This window comes from Lentinula edodes (assembly GCF_021015755.1).
Source record: "Lentinula edodes strain Le(Bin) 0899 ss11 chromosome Unknown C8R40scaffold_27, whole genome shotgun sequence".
Classification (NCBI taxonomy): domain Eukaryota; kingdom Fungi; phylum Basidiomycota; class Agaricomycetes; order Agaricales; family Omphalotaceae; genus Lentinula; species Lentinula edodes.
This window is the reverse complement of record NW_025764333.1, coordinates 268,938-290,962: the sequence shown is the minus strand read 5'-3', so window position 1 is coordinate 290,962 and position 22,025 is coordinate 268,938. Positions and strand designations below refer to the sequence as shown.

Here is a 22,025-nt window from a genome sequence, read left to right as displayed (position 1 = left end):
TCTCAATAGTCGAGTCGTTCTGGATTGCTATAGTATACAACGCACTATCAAAAATCCACTATGATTGGTTGTTCATCTTCTGTCGCCATCATAGACTAATCCTGCGAGTCCATATCGCACGGAGAACGCCAGGACGCTTCCACCAATCTGGTGTAGAAACAATCCATTATTTTGACTTCGCAGAGAATGCCACACTCGCACTTACCTGACAACACATTAAGACTTGAACCAATCGCTTTTCGTTCATCGGACCCAGTCGGACAAGGAAAAAGTTCAAGATCGTTAGGTTAGTTGTTTCCAGTATTACGCCAGAAGGATGCACAGTCAAAACAACCAGTTTGAAGATTGATAGGATCCGCAATACAGTTGCTGTCAATTTCGAGGGAGGTTTCATGAATATCGCTTTGGACGGATGGAGCAAATTTGTATCTGCGTCAATTCTATGGTCATGCTATCAGAAAGGCTTGACGCAAATGATGAAGAAAGTACCTTGGAACACGATGTCGAGGACATGGGACTAATCCGAACAATTGCGGGCACGAAAGGACAAAATTAAATATCTGCGGCAAGAAGAACAGCAGCAACGTTTTCGAAAAGTGTGCTTGTATGCCCACAACTGCAAATGCCATTCCAGTGACATAACAAAGCGTATCCCCAGGAAAAACACGAGCTGGGTACCTGGGACAACCGTCAGCAGATCGCGGGAGAAATCCAAAGCCTACGGACCAGTTATGATACATAAATCCAGAACAAACCGCGACAAGCGGTAGCATGAAGTACAAGCTGAACAGATGTCTTTCAACGAGTTCCTTGCTTCCATATGCCATCCCCGCACTCCAAACGCCGCCGAATTCAACCTCTGCAGTACTCCCCAGAAGGTGGACGGGTAGATGGAAGCCAATTGGCCAAGGAAGGTATAATAAGTCATTCAAGATGACTGATATCGCAATGATGAGTGCCTGGCTAACTTCTGAGCCATTGATGCCAGCAAGGATATTTATGCTGTTTGTAGCGAACGTGGACAGTAATGACATATAAAGATAATACAACGGTCCTGCGCAATAAGAATCAACTCGGTACGTTCTTATAGCAATAGCTTACCTACCTAGGTTAAGCAGTGATCCGAGGAGGAATCTCAAGGGCAACGGAACGACAATGTGGGTGTTTCCTCGTTCGGCATAGTAGACCATAAGAAGTGGGATAGACGCGATGATTGGAATGGGCAATTTGTGTCGCCATCGTATGTCAAAGACATCATCGAGAAAACCAAGGATGGTTGCAATGAGGAGAGAAAGGAGCGAAGAAAGATAAACAGACAGCTATCCAGCTCATTAATATCTGAAAGATGAATCCAGACTCAAGGTTCTCTCACTCTTGAGTGCGGAAATTCGGACACAAATATTCCTTCAGGTGTTCGCGTCGACCTGATGGTCAAAGAATCGGAAAATGCAAATGGAATGAAGAGGATCAAAGCAAGAATGTATACAGATGCGCAAACGAGCCCTAAGCTTTCTGGTCTAACAAGAAACAATGAAAAGCCGCATGGAGGTTATACCAAGAACGTACATTTGTGTTGCATACACCTTAAGCAAATCCCTTCCGCTCAGATGCGCCTTAACGAAAGTAGGGCCCAGAGCTGGTACCAAATATAACGTAGCCATGAAGGTAAATATTGAAAAACCTATCGATGTGTATAGAGCTGGCAAAGAAGGTATAGGGTCCAGAAACGGGCGAACGATGAACCAAGAGGCTATCGGGACCAAGGCGAGCAATAGAGTGGAAGATATTGGGCGTGGAGGTGGCTGAGAGGACGCCATAGTTCAAAGACGTAGCAGCAGGTGAAGTTGTAATGATTCAAATTTACACGACATTTTCCTAGGACGTGTCCATGTCACGCGATGAATCACGGGCGGCTAATTACGGTAACGAATGTCTGTCTCCTCTTCTTCTATCGCGCCGGAGCATCTCAACAGCTCCGGATGTCGGATTCAGTACTCTGAAAGCAAGGGAAGAGGAGTATACGGTCTGTGCCCTCAACCGAGTATTAGTCAACACCATTTAATCATCTATTCGAGCAGCTTCTCGAGAAATTCCAAGAAATACGGTCATCGAAATCAGCCCAATTTTGTTTTTCGGAAAAGAAGAATACGAAAAGTACGGAAAATATACCGTCTTGGATCATTACACTTTCAAATGGAAAGATGGGCGAATGGCTTTAGCTCTTGGTCTTGGTAAGTCGCGTCCACTGTGTGTGTGGATTGAGACTAATACGTCTAGCAAGGCTCACTTTTCAACCATTCGAATTCGCCAAATGTTTCTTACACCCTTGATCCTTGCACGGACTCTATACGCTATAGAACTGTTCGAAATATCGATCCCGACGAAGAACTCTGCATTTTCTATGGTCATAATCTATGGTTCGATCCTGTCGATACTACTGTATCTGTCATAAATCCCGAGCTTGAAGATGGTTGGGGAGGCTTGTCTGCAGCTTGGAATGACTACGATGATCCCGGGAAACTCTCGAACAGCGTCGATCAGAATGAGATTGTCGATGATCATTCTCTTCCTTTCACTATGTTGAAGCCTCCTCCGGAGGAAGAGGATCTGGCAACAGTTAGGACCGGTACGTAACACTCCGATTATGGTTCATTCCCTCATACAGAGGCTCTCCATCCAGTTCTGGCTTGGGTCGTCGACGTTCCCGAATCTCGTCAGATCACGACCTTGCTCAAGTATGTCATCAAGTTAACAAGAATGCTGCATCACATTGATTACAGTGTTGCAGGTGGCTCAAGAACTCTGGATTGGAAGACGCTAGTCTTGGACATCTCAAAAGAATTCGAAAACAGGATGGCAAGACGACGCTACTGCTGACCGTTGATTCAACGCCTCCCGAATTGCCTGTCGAACTTGAACTTGCCTCCCCGTTCCAAATCCCTGTGCCATCATCGGCCGCCTTGACCCTTACTTCTCTCAGTCTGAAAGCTACCTTCTGGCCTACTTTTTATGCTCCAAAACGAAAAGGAGAAGTGGAACACTGGTCGCGGGGCAAGGTTGAATGGGCTAGAGAGGCAATGAAGGTTGTTGAAACAGAAGCTCTCAAATCCCAATCTGAAAACGAGGTTAGATTTTCTATAAGCTTCTGAATTTGCATATGGTTAGCCTCAACGTTTTTCTAGCTTCCGATATCCGCTTTCATGCCTGCATCATACGGTGGCGGGGAAAATGAAAAAGTTGCAGTTGCCTGTGACACTCGAAACTCAAATTCACATCCTCTACGGCATGCTGTACTCAATCTCATCCGACGAGTGGCAGATTTGGAAGCGGATAACAGACTATCATCTGAGAATGGTTCCAACTATCTTCTGACTGGGAGATCGGTGTTCTTAAGCCACGAGCCATGCATCATGTGTAGTATGGCACTCCTACATTCACGCGTCAAACAAATTTTCTATCTCAACCCAATGAGAAGAACTGGTGGTTGTGGAGGTGTTACATGTCTGCCAACTCTCCAGGGCGTTAATCATCGATTTGAAGTATTTGTTTGGAAAGAAGTCGTATCTAAACTAATAATAAATGAGGCGCTGGATGCATAATTCGTGTTTGTGTTCCGAAAGCGAGAATCTATGTAGGGGAAATCTACGGAAATGGTGGGACCTAAACTATCTTACATTCACCATTCGTTCGGAACCTCTTACCACAACATCACGACCGCGGAAAGCAAGAACAACACAATCAAAACTCTTCCTTTTTCGGTATCCCAAATTTCCATCCCTCTCATGCTAAGGCCTTGCATGCCTCCCATACTTTCGACGTCTTCTTCCGCTTGTGCGAACGCCGCTATCTCCTCCCCATCTGGACCTCCGACAGACGTGTCCCAATTCCCCACACCAGTGATACTGGCGTACCCATCTCCAGAGGCCCACATCCGTTCTTCGAAAACGAGCCCCGTGGGTACGTCATTGAACCAATATCTCACCACCGGTATCGGGGTAATACCTTTGGCAGCGCATAAAGGCATGTGCTTTCTCAGTTTACGAACATGCAATCGGAGACGAGAATGTGATAAGGTTCCTGGACGAGGATAACGATGCAATGAAGTAGAGCCCAAAGAAAATTGCGTTGGATTCAAAACCTCTGCATCTGCATCTGCATCCGCATCAGCCTCGCCCAATGCCAACACTGTGTCTGTGCGCCGAAAAGGAACGAACGTCGAATAAGGCTGAGATACTCCGCGGGTAGATGACACTGAATCCGACTCTGCCGCTTCTTTAGCCTGCATTCGCCAATAGTACTGGGACTGGAAAAATTGTGTGGAGGAAGCCATGGCAAAGTCGGCAGCATTATATAGATCATCCGCGTCGCATCGCAATTCGACCAAGTCTTCAAATACAGGATGAATAGGAAGCAAAACTTCCAATGCTTCATGCAAGTTCTTATTCAGATCATGAAATACAGGGGCAGTACCCGTTGGCTGGACGTCCGTGTCTTCAGCAAGCAGTTCCTGATTTTGATTGAGGTGCAATTGGGGTGCATCATTTGCAGGAGCTAAATCTGCATCGTTGGGACCTCTGAATGAGGATTTGTACCCAATGGCAGGGATATACAGATGCGTGATAGACGGTAGGGATTCCATAGTTGCTTGGCTCTCAGAAGCAGACAGCTCACTGTGGCGTGCGTCATATGCGCTAGCAAGACGACGAAGTATAGGAAGCAGATATGCGATACTGATATCCAATGCAAGTCGACGCAGAGAGGGTAAGTGTTCAAGTTCGAGATGGGATTTGAATAGCGCATCAATGCCTAGCATAACTTGTCAGACGCCATTTCAATCCACATAAATGACAAGTTTACCTTCGTCAAAAGTTTTCCCTTCCGCCCAACTTCCTGTCTTCAGACTAAGCTCTTCCAACGTGCGTCCAGCGGCCCGCAGGATTGCGCCTACCCCAGGTAAAGACCGGGCACTAGAGTACTGTTGGGAATGCCAGTCGTATTCGAATTTGCGCAAAGAGCCACAGAACGGTGCAATGAGAGCGATAGTAGCAGGATCATAAATATAGGCGATTGAGAGAGATGTTAATTGCCACTGGGCCTCAAGCTCCATCTCCCCCTTGTTTCCGACATGCGTAACTTCGACTGAAGAAAGTTCCAACGACTCTAGAAATGGCAGGCTCTTTATTAAGTTTTGAAACTCCTTCTGGTCCTCGAAAATCACGAACTCAAGGCGCAAGGATGTGATTGTGCGGAACCAGACCTTCTCAGGGCCCTCGGGAGTGACCCACACGGACGTAAACCGCACGGATAAGGAAGTAAGGTGGCCGAATACGGCGTGAAGAGCAGCGTGGGTTTTCGGTGTTCGAGAAGCCCAAGACGTGATTACACGCTCGCTGTCCGACCCCACGTCGGAGCGAGGACTGGAACTCAAGTCAAGGTGCTTGATACGAGCATCGACGAAAGTGCTGGGCGTATCGTTGTCGAGTAAATTGAGGAATGTGCGAGTGCGTAAGTCATTAGGAAGAGCCAATGAGGAAAACAGGGTACCGCGAGATGCGGGTATCCAGCGTTTACAGACCAAGGCGCAAGAGGGAAGTGTTCTTCGATCGACAAACGATATAATGACTTCGAGCAATTCGAGAGGGAGTGAGTCGAGGCCGGTCTCGAGCAATTGCATTGACATGGGGGGGAAGAAAGAGAATAAATTTGTTGATCTGTTAATTGATTCGTGGACCAGAGTGAAGTCCATGTAAAGGGATTGACTCTTGAGAACCAAATACTGAATGGCTGGCAGGCATTCACTCAGTGATTGTATTGCGCCCCTTGTGCGGCACGGGCGAACACCGGTACCAGAGATAGCTCGGAAACGGTACTAAGATGGAGTGGGGAATGTTTGATTTGGAAGAGGCCACCTCTACTATATCCCTTCAACGATGCTTCAATTTTCAACATCTGTGAATTAGCAGATAAAGAGACAAACGTTCAATACGGAAAAAGTCCGTCGGTCCACATGGGTCCACTTGCATAAATACCTCGTCAAGTTCAACTTGAAAACAACTCACCCTTGCCCAGTGCCCACCTCGTCGAGCCCTACCTAACTTAGCCAATTGCAGACGCTTAGCGACTTGCATTTGCCATGGCTCGTTGGACTCGTCTCTTCGTATCTGCATTGGTGTTCGTTTTCGTCCAAGGTCTTGCACAGTCGACGATTGCGAGCGCCCTGCCCGTGTATGTATACGTTTTGATAATTCCTTCCGCCACATCCTTCTGCACCTCCTCCCACACTGTTCTTTGAGGTCCTTTCGTTATAACAGATTCATACTAATCGATTGTGCAATATAGATCGATCGAGGGCGAGGGCGAGGTAGCGCGCAGAAAGTGGTGTGAGGACTGCATCAACCATATTATTGATCATCATGGTCGCCAACAGGAGTGATCATGTCCTCGGCCGCCAGAGCAAATCCTTCTCGAAGCAAATTTATTTATTCAATTTCTTTATCATTGTGACTTGCAAGAGGGTTTCAGTGAGTGGGAATGTCGTTTATCTATATAATACATCTGCAAAACCTGGATATTCGGCTAAGGGTCCGAAAGCAGTTGAAAGCATTTCCCAGCAGTGAAAGCACTCAGAGCAGCCTGCTCTCAGTGCTTTCGGTACTGGGATCTGCTGGGATCTGCTCTCAGCCCTTAGCCGAATATCCATGTTTTGCAGATGTACCAACCCGAATAATTCGTTTTTAAGTGTATATAGGCTCGATTTCCAGCTCTGGAGTTGGAAAAAAAAATCAGTAACTGTTATCAAACACAATTTCATGCTCCGTGCTTTGCCCGTTTAAAAGAAGCAAAAGTTCTGCCCTTTATTCCAGTATCATGCCTCCCAGGTTGGGTATGCATTGTACTAATCTGCAAAACCTGTTTTTTCGGCTAATTCTCCGAAAGCAGCTGAGAGCGCTTCCCAGCAGCCAAAGCACCCAGAGCAAGGTTGAAATTTTGCTCTCGGTGCTTTGGGTGCTGGAGAGCGCTCTCCAGCCAGTACCCTTGCTCTGGCGAACATACAGGTTTTGCAGATGGCCTAAATGCTGTGACTACTTTTCAACCCTATAATCTATTGTCAATGGCTATCAGAGTAAGAATTACTACATAAGAATTATTGAGTCACCGTAGCAACTACGGTCAGTATGCGACCAATGATCGTGGGGATATAATAACCTGATAACAACTAGAGGTAAACAACGCGATTGCAGTTCTTTATCTTGCACCATGCCAGCCGCTTCTTCTTCACGTCGTAAACGCGTCGCACCGTCCTCGGACATTGAGGATGGGCCTACACAAAAATCTACTCGGGAAGACGTCGAAGAAGAAGATGACGAACAGCCTCAACGCGTAGTCAAGAAGGAGAAGAAAGTAGTAAAGGGCAAAGGTCGCGCTGCCGAGGCTTACTACAGCGAAGAAGAGGAAGACGACGACGACAAGATTGATGTCGATAGCTTTGCTGATCAACCTTTGGACAAGAGCCATATTATCAGCATGAATGGATTTGCGTCAGACTGGGGGACCATGATCAAGACTGTTCAAAGAACAAACAACATGGTTGCTGATGTCGCTGTTGCATTAGCCGATAACGTCGAAGGTGATGTCGGTAAAAAGGTTAGATTCCCGTCCTGGTTCGCTATGGTCTCCTAATACATGTAAACTAGGGCTTGTTGGAACTAGAACGTTTTCTCAAGGAACTTGTTGACATTGAGAGTGAGATGCACATTAATTACGAAGTCATTCAAAACCTGGTTCAACAGGTAACCATTGGCACGGAGATTGTAAGTTCTGCTCTGCCTTAATACCCTTTGTCAACTGATTGTATTTCAGGACAACATCGTCGAGCAATATCAAGACAACGTCAGGAAAAACAAAGAATCATATACCTCCAAAACGACAAGGCAGAAGTACGCGAAGAACGAAACATACAAGAACTTCAAGCAATCTGTTTATGTGTGTGCCATGAGTCGCTGCGCGCTGCACATTTTTTGATATTCTGATAGGAAATCGAACATCCTGGAGAGGCCATGCCTCCGATCACCGAGTTCATGCCAAAAGGTAGCGTCTCGTTGTAACTTCCTCATAACTCAATCACTCATAGAGTATCCCAGAATCTGGCGATGACAGTGACGACGACGATGACTTGGAAATGGGTGCGGTGACGCAAGACTATAAATGCCCCCTCACGCTGAGGCCCCTAGAGAATCCGGTTACTTCGTTCGTATTCTACTTTCTTTTTTGAAGATGTCATAGCTAATGTGACTCAAGTGAAATCTGTGGGCATTCATTCTCGCAGGACGCTATTCGGGAGATGTTTGCTGGATTCAGAGGCCCTAAGAAATGTCCTGCCTCGGGTTGTACGCGGGAGTTTAGACTTGTGGACTGTAAGCCAAATAAGGAACTTGTCAAGAAGCTCAGGCTGCACGCGAGGAGGCTGAAGAAAAAGGAACAAGAACAGGACGCGGAGGAAGTTATCGAATGAAGAAGTCTATCTAAAATTCTGCATATGTATCTTCCTCTAAACCCTCTTCTGAATCCTCTTCCTCATTCGTTTCATGATCCGTATACTCTGTCTCCATATTAAGCTCGATGGACAGATCTCTCTGTGTTGTTGTGTACCGAGAGCGCTTTTGCTCTGATACGCCCTCAAAGCTGTGTTTCCTTTTCAACCTTGTCCTCGTGTCCTCATCCTCGTCGTCTGTAAGATCCTTGATTGAATCGAGGAGCAGACCCAAAACGATGTATTGAAAACTCCATGCACCGAACTTGCCTTGGGCCGCTTGTTTGCGGGAAAGAACCCATGTTGACCATGCCCGCTCACACACCGTTTTCAAGTCATGCTCCTCGGCAATTTGATTTCTCATGTCTTTGACGAGAATCTGGGTATGATCTCTGACGGGAGAAGGTCAGACTTTTGTATAAGATTTCTCGATGGTACATTGAAAAACCTTAGTCTAGCCATCTTCTCCCTTCTGCTCTTGAAATGGGAGGTTTTTGCAGCAATAGTTCCCAGAATGACTTCCTCCTCGGCGAGGGCCGTTGTCGACGACAGTGTATACGACGTGGTGATGCCCTCAAATAAAAAGATGAAATTTTGAAAGATACGAAGTACTTCATCTTCTGACTCTTGACTGATGCCGTGAACATCTATACCATGATGACTGAGGATGCCTTTGAGAAGGAGATATAGGTCGTCGTTTTGAACGAAGGTTCCTAAAGCTGGAACCATCGACGGCTTTCCAGGATTGCCCGGTCGCAATCTACGTTTTTGTGGACGCGGGATCGGGACGGTGGATTTCACAGGGGGTAGAGTGACTGCTCTTGATAACAGGCCGATTGCACATTTGGATTGATAATATGAGGTAGAATTGAGGGGAACTGTTTCTGGCGCAATCCAGTCAGGCATCTGCGAGAAATGCACCTTGGGTAATTCCTTCAGATAGACAGGCTATGTAGCATGACATATAAATGAATAGAAGGCAGAACAATGAATACTGCTATTCTTACCTGCCCGGTCTTTGGATAATCGACTGCATTGCTATGTAGCCGGGCAAGTTCTAGACAGTCCTCATGGAGGACCCCCCGTTGATTTTGATCAGCGATTATCAACCATCTCGTTGCGATGAGACCAACAAGCTGCGTGTGAAGAACTGATAAGAGATGGAAGCTAGTAATCGCAAGTATGATCTCACATCACTGTTGACATACTCTACAATGAAATCAGCCACGTCATTGAGCGTACAGTCTTGGTCTAACAGCTTCCTTGTTGGACGGGCGTAGGAAGCAGGATCCACAGTGATTGTTGGACGCAGTTGAGGGTGGATGTTCAGCGGTATTACATTGTACGTGTCACCGTCCAAATCACCTAGTAGCCACTTTTCTTAATACGCGTTTCAAAAAAAAGAGTAGAAAACAGATACGTACCCCCTCCGAGCATGGAAGGCATTGGTCGAGACCCTGTGCGCCGTACGTATAGAGTTAGAAAGACACAAAAATTAACGACATCCAGAAGACAAACACTGGGGAAGAACACGTTTTGGCACCTCCAAAATCCATCCATTATCCGTAGATTTTTACCAAAAATTGACTGATTTTGGGATGTCGAAAAGTTTGTATATTTCTCATATAGCTGGCTATAGAATATGAAGTTCATATTGTGCAGTTATTCTGAATTATCTACCAATAATATTGAGGATATAATAATGACTTTGTGCCTCACAATTTGTTAATATTTTTGGCTGCTCGAAATTTGAAATAATTGTAACATAACCTACCAGTGAACATGAGGAACATAGTCCGAGCTTATTTGAAACAATCATACAATATTCTCCCATAGATAATTTGAAATTTTTGCGAGATATTCACCTAACAAAAAACATGAGGTTTTTCAAAATAACCTTGCTGAGGTTATGCATACCCGATGTTGGGACATCGAGACGTCAAGATGTCGTTGATATCGGGACATCGAGACACTGGAATGTCGTTGATATTGAGACATCCAAACATAGAAATGTCGCTGGTGTCGGGATATTGAGATGCGTGACATTCAGGAAATTCGGGACATGTTGGAACATGCCAGTTTTCACCTAGTATTAGGTTAGTATTGACCACCACGACCTATGTAGGAATGACATAACTTCTGGCCCCATCCATAAATACACAGAAGGCCCTGAGGAAGGCTTTTCTTATCATTTCACAGAACATAGTGGCTGCCTGTGGCTGCACTGGCACATCCTGAATGTCCTGGATGTCACGCGTCTTGATATCCCGACCACCAGTGATGTTTCTATGTTTGGACGTCTCGACATCGACGACGTTCTGGTGTCTCAATGTCCCGATATCAACGACGTCTTGACGTCTCGATGTCCCAACATCGGGTATGCATAACCTCAGCGAGGTTATTTTAAAAAACCTCATGTTTTTTGTTAGGTGAATATCTCGCAAAAATTTTAAATTATCTATGGGAGAATATTGTATGATTGTTTCAAATAAGCTCGGACTATGTTCCTCATGTTCACTGGTAGGTTATGTTACAATTATTTCAAATTTCGAGCAGCCAAAAATATTAACAAATTGTGAGGCACAAAGTCATTATTATATCCTCAATATTATTGGTAGATAATTCAGAATAACTGCACAATATGAACTTCATATTCTATAGCCAGCTATATGAGAAATATACAAACTTTTCGACATCCCAAAATCAGTCAATTTTTGGTAAAAATCTACGGATAATGGATGGATTTTGGAGGTGCCAAAACGTGTTCTTCCCCACAGTGAAACCTATTGTCGGAAAAACGGCAGTATTCGTAAGAGGCTCACGAGCAAAACATGACCCGGAGGGTGGAGGACCGATAGCTATTGCAATTTGGCAATCTCCAGGGTGTATCGCCGGAGATCTCGTTTAAAATCGAGCGAACGGAATTCAGCAAAGATGAGCCGAGAGGTAGAAAAATCAAAATGGAAATAATGCAGGCTTTACCTGGTAACTATACATTCTCCCTCAAGATACTGAATTGCGCCATTGGGCTCTTTGATAGCAGCAAAGATCTCGCCCTCTTGTAGAAACCCATGCTCGTCTGCGACTCCAACTAGATTCCAAGCTCCCTCGACAGGTATTCTGGTATGATGTTTTAGTTCTTCAAACGAAAGTTCATGATCAAAAACGTCAATTTACATGAGAAATCACGGGTACCTCGCAAGATATGGTGCACAGCGTAATTTAGTACGGATCGACGAAACGGTTCCGCCTGTATGTGGTTATCCACCCCCAGACGAGACAGTCCTAGTAGGATTGAAGTCAATCTAAATGAGTTTCCGAGCCCAAAATTTTCAAGGAGTCGAGCGGCGGTAGCAAGACTTTCGGTCGCACGGCGGGTGTGTTCAATCGCTTCTTCCTGTAAATCTTCGAAAGTCTCATAAGGAACACCGAGATCTTCAAGTATCATGACAAGGGGTCGATTGAGCGTCAGCTTTAAAGGACGATCGAAGAATTGGGCGACCTCGATGTCGTGAGTTAAAATGGAATCGAACTTCCGCATGCTCGGCCGCACACTGATTACGTTGCCGCGCAGCTTGTAGTCAATGCTTAACATGCCTTTTGACCCCCCGTAACGAATTTGAAAGTAAGGTATGGTGGGATCTGCGCCGTTCCTCGTGCGCCGCTTGGTGGCCTTCAACTCATTCCAGACCTTTTCAGCAAAGTCCTTGGACGTAGTCCCCACGCCATCTGTAAAATTATATGCTTTGTCAAGCGTTAGCTTGTCTTCGATTGGAAAAACCTCTTCAACTTTGGTGAATGATGCTTCCGTGGCGGTAAAAGCTTGGGATATGCGAGCGCCATACAGCGCAGGACAGCGTCGAAGTTCCGGTTCTTCAAAGCTGCCAATCTCTTGAATGATAGAGAAAGAGTCATAAAATTTAATGTTGCTGTTGGGCTTGAAAAACCAGACTGCTTGAAGGTCAATTTTTCGCAAGTCGATATACAATAGAAGCTCACCCGTGTGATCTTTGAGTGAGCTTTGAGTATATGCTAAGAATTTGAACTCTCGACCCGCTATAGTAAGACCCTTGGAAGGGACAGCTCCGATTCTATTACGAATGTAAGATTTTCCGTCAATGTTTCGGTCGTGCCTTAATAGCATTTCTATGAATTAGCGATTTTGAGTGGACAGAGAAATGAAACCTACCTATATTTATGAGAACCCTCATCGGCAAAACGCACCTTCAAGAACAGTTCGCTCTGAGATGAATCGAACCATCGTATAACGCGGTTCGAGCGTTCAATGAAGGGCCCGTCAGGCAGGTAGCTTGATGGTGTGACAACGACGTGGTACGAGGTGAACAGATTTGAATCTGTAGTAGATAGTGATGACAGATTGGAGGTCTTGCCATCTGCTACACATTTAGCGTAACTTTTCGATGCTAAAATGAAGCACTGTTCAATGCTATCATATTGATTGCCATCTGTTTCTTCTCCAGTCCAACGTTGAACTTTAGTAGAAAAGTGCCGGAGTACAGCGACGGCATAATCCGGACCCTTCATTCGAACGAGGGAGCGAATTTCAGGAATCAAGTTTACCATTTCACGAACATCTACTTGCAGTCGTCGAATAAGATAATCAACTTGGAATGCGACTTTCCATTCAAGGATTCGAACGAAATTCTCCACTAGTTCAATTGCCTTCGGCTGGAAGATGCCACGACGCTCTACCATTTCCTCATATCGATCGATGATGGTTTTCATGGGACGAATTTGAGCAAGACGGAAAAGTCGTCGAAAGACAGGTAGATCGGTTGCTGATCCGCAAACGAGACGAATAACCTCTGAAACATAAGGAGCAGCTAATTCATGTCCAGGAAGTGGCAAGAACGAAACGCGCTCGTTACAAGGACCAGCGTCAGGTGACACAAATCGGCTTCGGGTTTCGAAGGAAGGGGGATGCCATAGATTGAGATAAAGTATCGGTCCTTGAATATGGGATAAGTCGGAGACCGAAAGATACCGAATCAATGACAATTGGATACGAATAATAGCGAAATTCGAAGGAGTCGTTGTACGAATCCGAATCTCTGGCGGTCCTTTATCGCTGAAGGACAGGTGTCCATCAAGGCAAGAATGTTCCCATTCGATGGACACAACGCCGTCCCGAGCAAGCCATCCAAATTGGATTGATTTGAGGCTCACATTATGAGACTGCAGGTGAAAACTTCGATTTTCCTCGCCCTCGGCAACACTTGGATCTTGGAAGGGTAGTCTAGTGATCTTCTCAATGATATCACTCCTAGGTTCGTTATAACTTTCAGCGAATCTGATTCGTTGTTGCCCTACGACACAGGACTTCGGCGGCGCAAGTCCATCCTCTTGTTGACCATATTCTTGGAGGAACTGAGTAGCAATAGAGATGTTTGGGAGGGTCAGGGCGCCTGTGATGACAACGTCAAAGAAAAGGTCAAGCTACCAGCTCTAGCACTCACCCCTTCCCAAGCGATTATGATCATACAGATAAACTTCAAAGTTTATGGGTTCTTCCTGAGGATCAAGATAGCCTGGTCCGTGAAAAATATGCGCAAGGTGTCTGGTTACGTCGAATTTTGTCAAGCTCAGCTCGATATTCTTCATATGAATCTCCATCCACACTGCATAGGCCAAATTTTTAGCAATACACGGAACAAAGCTCGAGCCTCGTACATGTAGCTTTTTGAGAGCTCCTGGCTCACTATTTCACTGGAAATCTGGAGTGAGGATAAATATGTGCCTTAGAACCTGGTTGGAAGGAAAATAATGGAAGAAAGGGGTTGTGGGCGCTAAACTCATCGCCTATGGTTTTGGCGTTTTGGCGCTCGACTCCTACGTAACATGCATTCGCATGTGGGCCTCCTTCGTCCGGCTCGGAGGGAGCTCAAGTATGGCTCACATGTGGTGCTCATTTGCTGGGTGACCTCGTGGCATCTGCGAATATAGGGATTTTGATTTTTCACCCTGCACACAGCCAGTATTACTTATCATTGTGCAAACTTCACCTGCCATATACAAAGTCTGAAGAGGATACCAGTCTGTATAGGCGTACTAGATGAACAAACACATTGACAACAAACTACAGTCCACAGAGGCGCAAAGAAGCTCTTCAATCAGTGTCCATAGTATCTTCTCCTCTTTCTGATTCAGCCTGACTTTGTATCGCTCTCAAAAACGGTTCAATACCAGTGCCCGCCTCTTCAGGCAAGCCAAGTCCACGAACGAGGCCTCCCAAAAGACCAGTTCTGAGCGCTTGGTCGAAACTGGACACGGCCGAACGAAATTGCGGAGAGCTAGACGCATGTTAGAGAACATATTGTATGACCCAGAGCATAGCAAAATCACCTTATTATTCGCTGCAAAACCTCAGGGGAAGGAGGCATTGGTAAATCCGGAGGGAGGTGAGGAAAGAGGGTCGGAATGAGATCAGGATGGGATGTGAATAGCGGAGTAATGTTCGCGGGGGTGAGAATATTATTCAAGGACACATCTGGAAAGTATGATACACTTCAACTTGATTTTGCATGGTTGTGCAGTATCGACTTACTAGAAGGCGGAGCAGCTCCGCTTCCAACAGCGGAGGTCAACAATTGCTGGAGTTGAGCCAACTGTTCAGGCGTGGCTTGGAAGTTAGAAGGCGCGGAAGATCTGGAATAAATGGCATGAGTGTGCAGGATATAGCTCATACGCTCAAACATACTGAGAAGCGCCAGCAGTTGAAGTAGAAGTAGAAGGTTGTGATGAAGAACCCCAAGAGGCTTCATAGTCAGGGTCCATTAAAAACCCATTCACATTGTTCACGAATTCTTCGTCCCGGACGGAGGAGGCATCCTAAGATAAAGGCATTTCTTTAGAACAGGACATTCTCGAATACAACTGCGAACAAACCTGCATCCAGAACTAGATTTCCCTGGGGTCAGACACAAAACAAAACAAGAAAGGGTGTAAGCACAACTTACAAAGTGTCTCTGGTTTGAAGAGGAAAACTTGAGGACATAGACTCGACCTGGAGCTTGAGATACTTTGAGAAATGTAGCGTCAGAAGGAAATAATATGAGATCCTGTAATTCGAAGACGTATTCAAATAAGTTAATTCGATTTCCCAAATGCATATAGGCAAGCACCTCTTCGACTTCGTTAGAGGTACGATTTTTCCACATTAGGTGCAACAGATCATCTTCTCTGCGAAGAAGAATGGCGCCCTTCGCAGGAGAGGGATCAACAAAATTGGTGCCTTCTCTTCTGAAAGCTCTTCCAGCTTTGAAAGCAAGTAAGGTTCCTGAGTCGGCCATCGTATTGGATGAAGTTAATTTGCCGTTGGTATGAAAGAGCTATGAAGATGATGGGGGTGCACAAAATCCCAACCTCAGCCGACGCGTCAGTGCTATGATTTACGTAACACAAAGGTTCTCTCCTTACAGCCGGAAGCAAGACAAGCTTTTGCGCTCTTTGAAATGTCCTTCGATTCATTTAACGAACCGTCTGCGTGGGCCATTCCCGCCTCATCGGAACCAGGAGATATTGTCACAGAGGCCTTGAAGAAGGAGAAAGTGCTAAAGTACGTCCTTACTATCTAGGCTCGATGACTTTCATAGGAACGATTCAATCCTAGGGAAATTGCTGCATCTCAAGAGGACTTGAAAGGTGCAGCCTGCTCATTCGATAATTCCCAGAAATATAGCATATACTCAATCAAGATTACAGCTCTCTACAACCGAGTACAATCTGTGCAGAAAGAGGTCGACAAGCTTCACTCAGGAAACGAAACACTGCAAATGTATATAGATAATCTGACGGTGCAAATGGCCAAGAGGAGATGAGATGATTTTCCAATCAGCCCTTGTAAATTCTTGGCATACCAGGAGGAGAAACTAAAGATACAGACGGTCATATACGGTATGTATAAATTAATACATTGAAGAATCGTTGCATGGACGTATATGATATGATGAAGTTATCCAAATGATTTCAATGACTCCTGTCCGAAAGCCAGTGTAACACGATATCGCTTTAGAAATTATCAGGGATGAAGCACAGTCTAAGTTCAATGACTTACAGATTATGTTGAGACTTCATTGAGCACTTTAAAAAGCGGATTTGAGCAATTTCTATCTCCAAAAGAACAGTATGACCGCGACATTACCGAATAACACTAGGAAGAACGTCGAAGAGTATTAGAATATACAGAACATATGAAGGCCCAGGGTACTCACTGAAACTGGACGATCACTAATTTTATCTAGTTGACTGTTCCCAGTGCCAACATGGACATAAGAGCGGATTCCACGAGCAGACCACAAACACGTACAAGGCCGGTATAATTTCCTTGATAGGTGCATGGTCTTCCAAATCATTCTTGTTACCTAGCTAGAAGAGATGTTACTAGGATTGGCCAACAAGGACAAAAGCTGACGGACCACCAGTAGAGGAACACCGACAAGACTCAGTTGAGATAGCAACTGATGTAGTTCAAACCGGGCAGCGTTGAATTTCTCTCGCTACATGTAATAACGAAATAAGCTGTCAACAATTTTGCAGAGTAAACATCGAAGTGACAATGTACATCTGAAGAATCCACGACAAATCTAGAGCAGCCAGGTCAAGGTTCATTCATACTGATAGAAGATTGTGACGAACACTATAGCGTCTACACCATTGCAATATCTCTCCCATGTAGATCGAAACTTTGGTTGACCTGTTCCAATCGGTTCAGTGACCATACAATTTGGCTCACCATTTGTACGACGCACCAGCAATATCCCAAATATTGATTGTAACATTCCCCTTCCGGACCTTCCTAAAGTTATATGCGACAGTGGGTACTACTTCTTCGCTCCACTGTGAAACCAATGCATCAATGAATGATCCACATAAGCTGACATTGCGGTATTCTACCGCACCTGGCCAGAGCCTATTACATGTACAAAGGAGGTCTTCCCGGAAGCCTGAGTAGCGTTAAAGAATGGTAGAACCAAGAGACGACAGTCAAACTAGACTAACCTGGAGACCGACCACAGCAATTTCAACGGCTTTGGAGAAAAAGAGTCTGCGAAATGACAGTGAGGAGTAACATATTCAGAATTTACGACTGCCGTACGCAGAGAACCATTGGAAGAACGAGGAAAAGAATGTTGCCATTCACTATGATTTAGTTATAAGTGAAGTTGGATTATTTGCACAGTCGGGTCAAAGAATGTTTCCTAAAGGGGACATGACCAACTCTCTTCGAACATGACCGCCATGTTGCGGACGTTCAGTCGTCTATCGACATCTTCTCTATGTGCAGCCCCTGCAGGCGCTTCTAGATTTATCCTTGGCACTCAAGGAGATATCTGCGCCAGGAATACTAGTCTATTGCACCAGTTTCGCTCCTTCCACTCTACTCCGTCAGCTTTTGCTACAATGAACCAGGCCATGAAGCGCAAAAAACCTCCTCCACGTCGCACAGCACTGACTAGCTCACCTCTTCTGGAACAGTGTCCCCAGAGAAAAGGCGTTTGCACTCATATCTTGATCCGGACACCCAAAAAACCCAACTCGGCTAGACGGAAGGTCGCTCGTGTCAAATTGACCAATGGAGAGTCCGTCATGGCTTACATTCAAGGAGAGGGTCACAATCTCCAGGAGCATAGTGTCGTTCTCGTTCGAGGTGGTCGTGTCAAGGATTTGCCTGGAGTCAAGTATGTATCTAAAGGCGTGTCGGCTTTTTCCTGTTAAATGTATTTCTAGATACAAAATCTGTCGTGGTGCTTTGGACTTTGGTGGTGTAGTTGGGAGGAGTACGGCTCGCAGTCGCTACGGGTAAGTGTCCTATCGTGAAATTCAACAATTCATAATGCAATGTACTAAACTAATATACAGTGTCAAGAAGCCCAAAAAATAGTCGTATAATGTGTAATGGTATGCTAATGCGAATATTATAAGATATAATCCAAAGTCCTGAAAATGCGCGGGGTTACTGGTCAAAACCTGTGGAAATTATTCAGAATTCCATCAATCCTCCACTCTCCCTCATCTTGCGCTCTCTTCCTTTTCGCACTCTAACCGCTTTTTCAATGGCGGTATTTAGAGCCCAGCACCAAGCATCTCGTTCGAGCTTGCTCCTCGTTCGAAATATGGCGAATTTCCTTTTCGCGCTGAGCGGTAGAATTTTTGCTTCTGCCGCTCCGAAATGCGCAGACGGAACATTTGAGGATGTCTCCGTAGTGATGCCTGCACCATCTCCTTCTTCCGAACTTGAAATTGTCTTCCGATACCATATCACAAAGAGCCTATCTTCTTCTGGGTCGTCTGTCTCCAAACCGTCCTGGTATCTCCTTGGAACGTTGTTCTCAGCGGGATTGAACTGTCCAGCCGGAAGCACTTGCGCTGCAAAGTAACCCGAGCAGACATACGCGTCTACGAGATCTATCTTCTTCCTAATAGAATTGTGCATCACTGATTTTGGAGATATGCGAAAATGTATCAGACGTTCGGGTACGAGGACAAGATCCACAAGCCTATATTAACAACCCGTTAGAGATGCTATAGACCGCTCAAAGATTATTTCTTGCCGGTATTGTCCATGGAGCCCTTGCCTCATGAAAACTTTCCCGCTCTTGACAATAGGCTTGCACCCCTCTAGCACACACCAATTGAACAAGGAGCCAAGTGCTGGTAATGTGGATGACGGGTCGACCGGTAATCCAGCGTAGATTGTCCTATCAGCTTCTGCGTAGATGTGTGGCGTCACCAACGGACGGTATCCTTCAGCAATCTCCATCTCTTCTTTGGCATCGTTTCCGTGTTTCATTCTCCAGTAACTTACAAGAGCTTGCAGTTTTTCTACCCACTCAATCGTTACCCTACACGAGAATGTCTGCAATATATTAATATCAATGCTAAATCGTAAACCGTAAGAATGATACTCACCTCAAAACGAAGTATATGCCCGTTCTTGAGGAGCAATTCAAATGACCTCCTCATCCTCAGGTCACGTTTGTCCTCACTTCTGTTTAAGCCTTCTTCTCCACCTACATCCTCTTGATCGCTCTGGATCACCACTAGTTTAGGAGCTTGACAGCCTTCCTCGTCTTCTCCTTCCCTGTGATCATGTATAGGTTGCATCGTTGGGTGCGCCGCCCTTCTGACAATCAGAATCGACCTGAGATCCACTATACCGCTGGCGTCTAATAGCTGTTGAATGCCGCGCTTCACTTCCGACTTTCGTAGTGTATGGGCATAACCCGCGTCTGCTTCGACAGGTTGAAGAATGGCTCCTAGAGGTGTGGGAGGATGCGCGTGAGATGGATTTAAGACAAGCAGATTGCCGTCGTGTGTGGCCAAATAAAGTGCTTGCTTGGCGTGCGTGTTAGGCTTGATGCGGTCAACGTAGCCTTCGATAGAAGGAGGTTCCAAAAGTCGCTCGCCATCTTTTCGATGGATGAATTCGGGACGGTGCTGAGCCACTCGTAGTTCTAGATGCACAGGAATACTCGTCTGATATGAAATAGTGAGATGTACAAAAACTAGGGCTTACTACCCAGCCTTGGAGACATACCTGCTTCAAAGCCAGACCACACAAAACATCCCAGTCTCTCAGACGTCCATCTACGTCTTTATTGAGCCAAATCCAGTCCAAATATGAACCTTGGCGCCAGCAAAGCTGCAGCACATCCCCTTCCGCAAGTTGACGTTCAATCACATTCTTCCAATCGGGAACTGCCCGGAGTGATTGCACACTGAGTGCGATAAGATTCTCCCTTGAGAAGACCTTATATATTTGGCTACTATCCAGGTTTGGCATATCTATCTTCAATTTACTGTCCAAACGGGGGTTGCGGATCTCGACCACTGGAGGCAGGACTCCCCCGCGATGTCTCCTGCGCACATATACAGTGAGAAGATAGAGGTAATATAAAGAAGAAAGACATACCATAACTGCCATATCCAATCAAATGCACGGGAACGGCTCTTGTGTTTAAAGATGAATATGTTAGACCCTTCTTTGGCTGAATGTATAGTCCACTTTGCTTTCACGGGGTTGAAACGACGGAAAGTAGGACTGCACGTTATGCAGAATGTGAGATCCACAAATGAATAAAGCGACAGGCGCGTTCTTGAGGACTTCAACGGAATAATGAATGAGAGGTGTTTGTGACCTGTGATCCATTCTTTGCCGGGGATTGTCTGGACAATCATCAGCCGCGCTACAGGAATCCGCCATGAACAGACTCACATAATTCTCGTAAATTTCGATGCGATCCATTCGCCAAACGATAAGAAATTCACCCCAATCCTCATATTTAAGATCGCGGGTGACACGATGCAACGCTTCATCGAAACAAGGAAATACATCGACTGTTTCGGTTGAATATATCCTGACAAACATTCTGTCTGATTTGCCAGTCAGAAAGCATTTTCAAGCATTGGCCGGGACATACCTCTCATTACAGTGTCCCCCCAGTCAATTTGTTGATCATCTATTGCAGGAATGTTCATGGCACCTGCACTAGTACCACTAACATCAGTGCCAGTACGTTCTAGAACTGCTGAGGGGGATACTGGAGGGAGAGACGAATTGCTTTCAACGGGAGAAAGGTTGTAGTGGACGCTCTTCTTGGCTTTGTGCGGTGAATCACCATTGCGAGAGAATGAAGGGAGCCTGATGATTGAACGACGTGCAGGTTCTGATTGTGCATGGCTCGTACCAATGTCATTCTTCCGGGATGTAGATGGACGGAGGAGAGCTGTGCTTGAAGATGGACTTGGACCACGCGCATTCTGATGTTCACCGTCTGGGGGCGAGGGGCTGAGATTTTGGGTGGTAGGTTCCGGAGTTTGGACCTGAGAAAGTTCCGTGAACTCTGACGGAGCCGTGACAAAAGTCTGTTGCTCGGTGGCTAAACTGCTCTGACCAGGGCGACCCAACGGTTCGAGTCCAGATTCAAGAGGAAAGATAGGCGCAGAAAGCTGCGAGGTATGTGTCGAAACTTTGGAAAGTGACTCCGCCTCGTCCATGATATTAATCCCAACAAAGTTTCCAATCTCGAAGCTTCCTCCAATCCAAGCATCGGGTGGTGCATTTTTGCTGGACTCTGATTGTCCTCGAAGGCGACGCAGGGCGACTCCCCATTCGCTTTCCTTCCAACGTCGATACATCTCTTCTCTCGTGCTCTGTTCTTCATTCTCGCCCCAGTCTTCTTCTCGACCTCCCTGGCGTATAAAAAAGCTCCGCGCATGAACTTTGATAATTTGCGTTAGTTCTTCGTCTGTTGAATCCGAGTTGCTTATTCTAGTGAATAAGTGTTTTCGCTTGTTTCGCCTCTTTAACTCTTCAGGTGTAGGAAGAATCTTCTGAGGCATAGGTCCAATGAAAAACCTCCTGTGTACATGCTCGGATTGAGGGAATTGATCATCCAGTTTGTACGCAGAAGTTGTCGCACCCGACGAGTCCGAGAGAGCACGCGCTGTCGGAGGCACCATCGTGAAGATGAAG

The 22,025-nt window shown here is 45.7% G+C and overlaps 11 protein-coding genes across 11 annotated transcripts; 4 read left to right on the top strand and 7 right to left on the bottom strand.

Annotated features, from left to right (window-relative positions):
• Positions 1-72: 72 nt before the first annotated feature.
• Positions 73-2,450, bottom strand: C8R40DRAFT_1161772 (UDP-N-acetylglucosamine-dolichyl; the record flags this gene model as incomplete). The annotated part of the gene is made up of 8 exons (XM_046230166.1): positions 73-147; positions 206-440; positions 490-678; positions 727-1,054; positions 1,106-1,319; positions 1,373-1,517; positions 1,567-1,802; positions 2,439-2,450. The coding sequence occupies 8 exons, from the start codon at positions 2,448-2,450 to the stop codon at positions 73-75; spliced, it is 1,434 nt and encodes a 477-aa protein (XP_046084276.1).
• A 97-nt stretch (positions 2,451-2,547) lies between these two features.
• On the top strand, positions 2,548-3,599 carry C8R40DRAFT_1050680 (cytidine deaminase-like protein; the record flags this gene model as incomplete). The annotated part of the gene is made up of 4 exons (XM_046224653.1): positions 2,548-2,626; positions 2,681-2,739; positions 2,781-3,125; positions 3,183-3,599. Coding segments are annotated over 4 exons (900 nt in total), but the record flags the coding sequence as incomplete, so codon positions are not given.
• Positions 3,600-3,697: 98 nt separating this feature from the next.
• Positions 3,698-5,680, bottom strand: C8R40DRAFT_1172819 (uncharacterized protein; the record flags this gene model as incomplete). The annotated part of the gene is made up of 2 exons (XM_046231917.1): positions 3,698-4,806; positions 4,858-5,680. 2 exons carry the CDS (start codon positions 5,678-5,680, stop codon positions 3,698-3,700), a joined length of 1,932 nt encoding a protein of 643 aa, XP_046084274.1.
• Positions 5,681-7,257: 1,577 nt separating this feature from the next.
• C8R40DRAFT_1050451 (uncharacterized protein) lies at positions 7,258-8,512 on the top strand (the record flags this gene model as incomplete). Its single annotated transcript, XM_046224630.1, has 6 exons — positions 7,258-7,644; positions 7,695-7,811; positions 7,861-7,983; positions 8,034-8,088; positions 8,142-8,247; positions 8,299-8,512. 6 exons carry the CDS (start codon positions 7,258-7,260, stop codon positions 8,510-8,512), a joined length of 1,002 nt encoding a protein of 333 aa, XP_046084273.1.
• A 10-nt stretch (positions 8,513-8,522) lies between these two features.
• Positions 8,523-9,976, bottom strand: C8R40DRAFT_1172817 (RNA dependent RNA polymerase-domain-containing protein; the record flags this gene model as incomplete). The annotated part of the gene is made up of 5 exons (XM_046231916.1): positions 8,523-8,922; positions 8,979-9,478; positions 9,538-9,666; positions 9,723-9,895; positions 9,955-9,976. The coding sequence occupies 5 exons, from the start codon at positions 9,974-9,976 to the stop codon at positions 8,523-8,525; spliced, it is 1,224 nt and encodes a 407-aa protein (XP_046084272.1).
• A 1,162-nt stretch (positions 9,977-11,138) lies between these two features.
• C8R40DRAFT_1114222 (RNA dependent RNA polymerase-domain-containing protein) lies at positions 11,139-14,332 on the bottom strand. Its single transcript, XM_046228506.1, has 7 exons — positions 14,222-14,332; positions 14,008-14,169; positions 12,720-13,956; positions 12,530-12,663; positions 11,726-12,481; positions 11,513-11,669; positions 11,139-11,429 (listed from the first exon to the last, which is right to left on the bottom strand). Exons 2-7 carry the CDS (start codon positions 14,162-14,164, stop codon positions 11,234-11,236), a joined length of 2,637 nt encoding a protein of 878 aa, XP_046084271.1. The 5' UTR covers positions 14,165-14,169; positions 14,222-14,332; the 3' UTR covers positions 11,139-11,233.
• A 37-nt stretch (positions 14,333-14,369) lies between these two features.
• C8R40DRAFT_1238631 (proteasome complex subunit Rpn13 ubiquitin receptor-domain-containing protein) lies at positions 14,370-15,962 on the bottom strand. The gene is made up of 7 exons (XM_046233465.1): positions 15,673-15,962; positions 15,508-15,609; positions 15,437-15,448; positions 15,249-15,379; positions 15,096-15,196; positions 14,894-15,038; positions 14,370-14,841 (listed from the first exon to the last, which is right to left on the bottom strand). The coding sequence occupies exons 1-7, from the start codon at positions 15,838-15,840 to the stop codon at positions 14,658-14,660; spliced, it is 843 nt and encodes a 280-aa protein (XP_046084270.1). The 5' UTR covers positions 15,841-15,962; the 3' UTR covers positions 14,370-14,657.
• A 40-nt stretch (positions 15,963-16,002) lies between these two features.
• Positions 16,003-16,368, top strand: C8R40DRAFT_1050655 (uncharacterized protein; the record flags this gene model as incomplete). The annotated part of the gene is made up of 3 exons (XM_046224647.1): positions 16,003-16,106; positions 16,161-16,192; positions 16,253-16,368. 3 exons carry the CDS (start codon positions 16,003-16,005, stop codon positions 16,366-16,368), a joined length of 252 nt encoding a protein of 83 aa, XP_046084269.1.
• Positions 16,369-16,516: 148 nt separating this feature from the next.
• C8R40DRAFT_1050664 (P-loop containing nucleoside triphosphate hydrolase protein) lies at positions 16,517-17,686 on the bottom strand (the record flags this gene model as incomplete). Its single annotated transcript, XM_046224650.1, has 12 exons — positions 16,517-16,556; positions 16,605-16,630; positions 16,692-16,700; positions 16,762-16,795; positions 16,857-16,915; positions 16,966-17,046; positions 17,112-17,133; positions 17,186-17,243; positions 17,299-17,386; positions 17,449-17,493; positions 17,549-17,594; positions 17,646-17,686. The coding sequence occupies 12 exons, from the start codon at positions 17,684-17,686 to the stop codon at positions 16,517-16,519; spliced, it is 549 nt and encodes a 182-aa protein (XP_046084268.1).
• A 264-nt stretch (positions 17,687-17,950) lies between these two features.
• On the top strand, positions 17,951-18,431 carry C8R40DRAFT_1071142 (ribosomal protein S12/S23; the record flags this gene model as incomplete). The annotated part of the gene is made up of 3 exons (XM_046226311.1): positions 17,951-18,228; positions 18,278-18,349; positions 18,410-18,431. 3 exons carry the CDS (start codon positions 17,951-17,953, stop codon positions 18,429-18,431), a joined length of 372 nt encoding a protein of 123 aa, XP_046084267.1.
• A 99-nt stretch (positions 18,432-18,530) lies between these two features.
• C8R40DRAFT_1161766 (Pleckstrin homology domain-containing protein) lies at positions 18,531-22,012 on the bottom strand (the record flags this gene model as incomplete). Its single annotated transcript, XM_046230165.1, has 8 exons — positions 18,531-19,047; positions 19,102-19,406; positions 19,460-20,026; positions 20,088-20,409; positions 20,463-20,716; positions 20,766-20,923; positions 20,971-21,216; positions 21,238-22,012. The coding sequence occupies 8 exons, from the start codon at positions 22,010-22,012 to the stop codon at positions 18,531-18,533; spliced, it is 3,144 nt and encodes a 1,047-aa protein (XP_046084266.1).
• Positions 22,013-22,025: the final 13 nt, after the last annotated feature.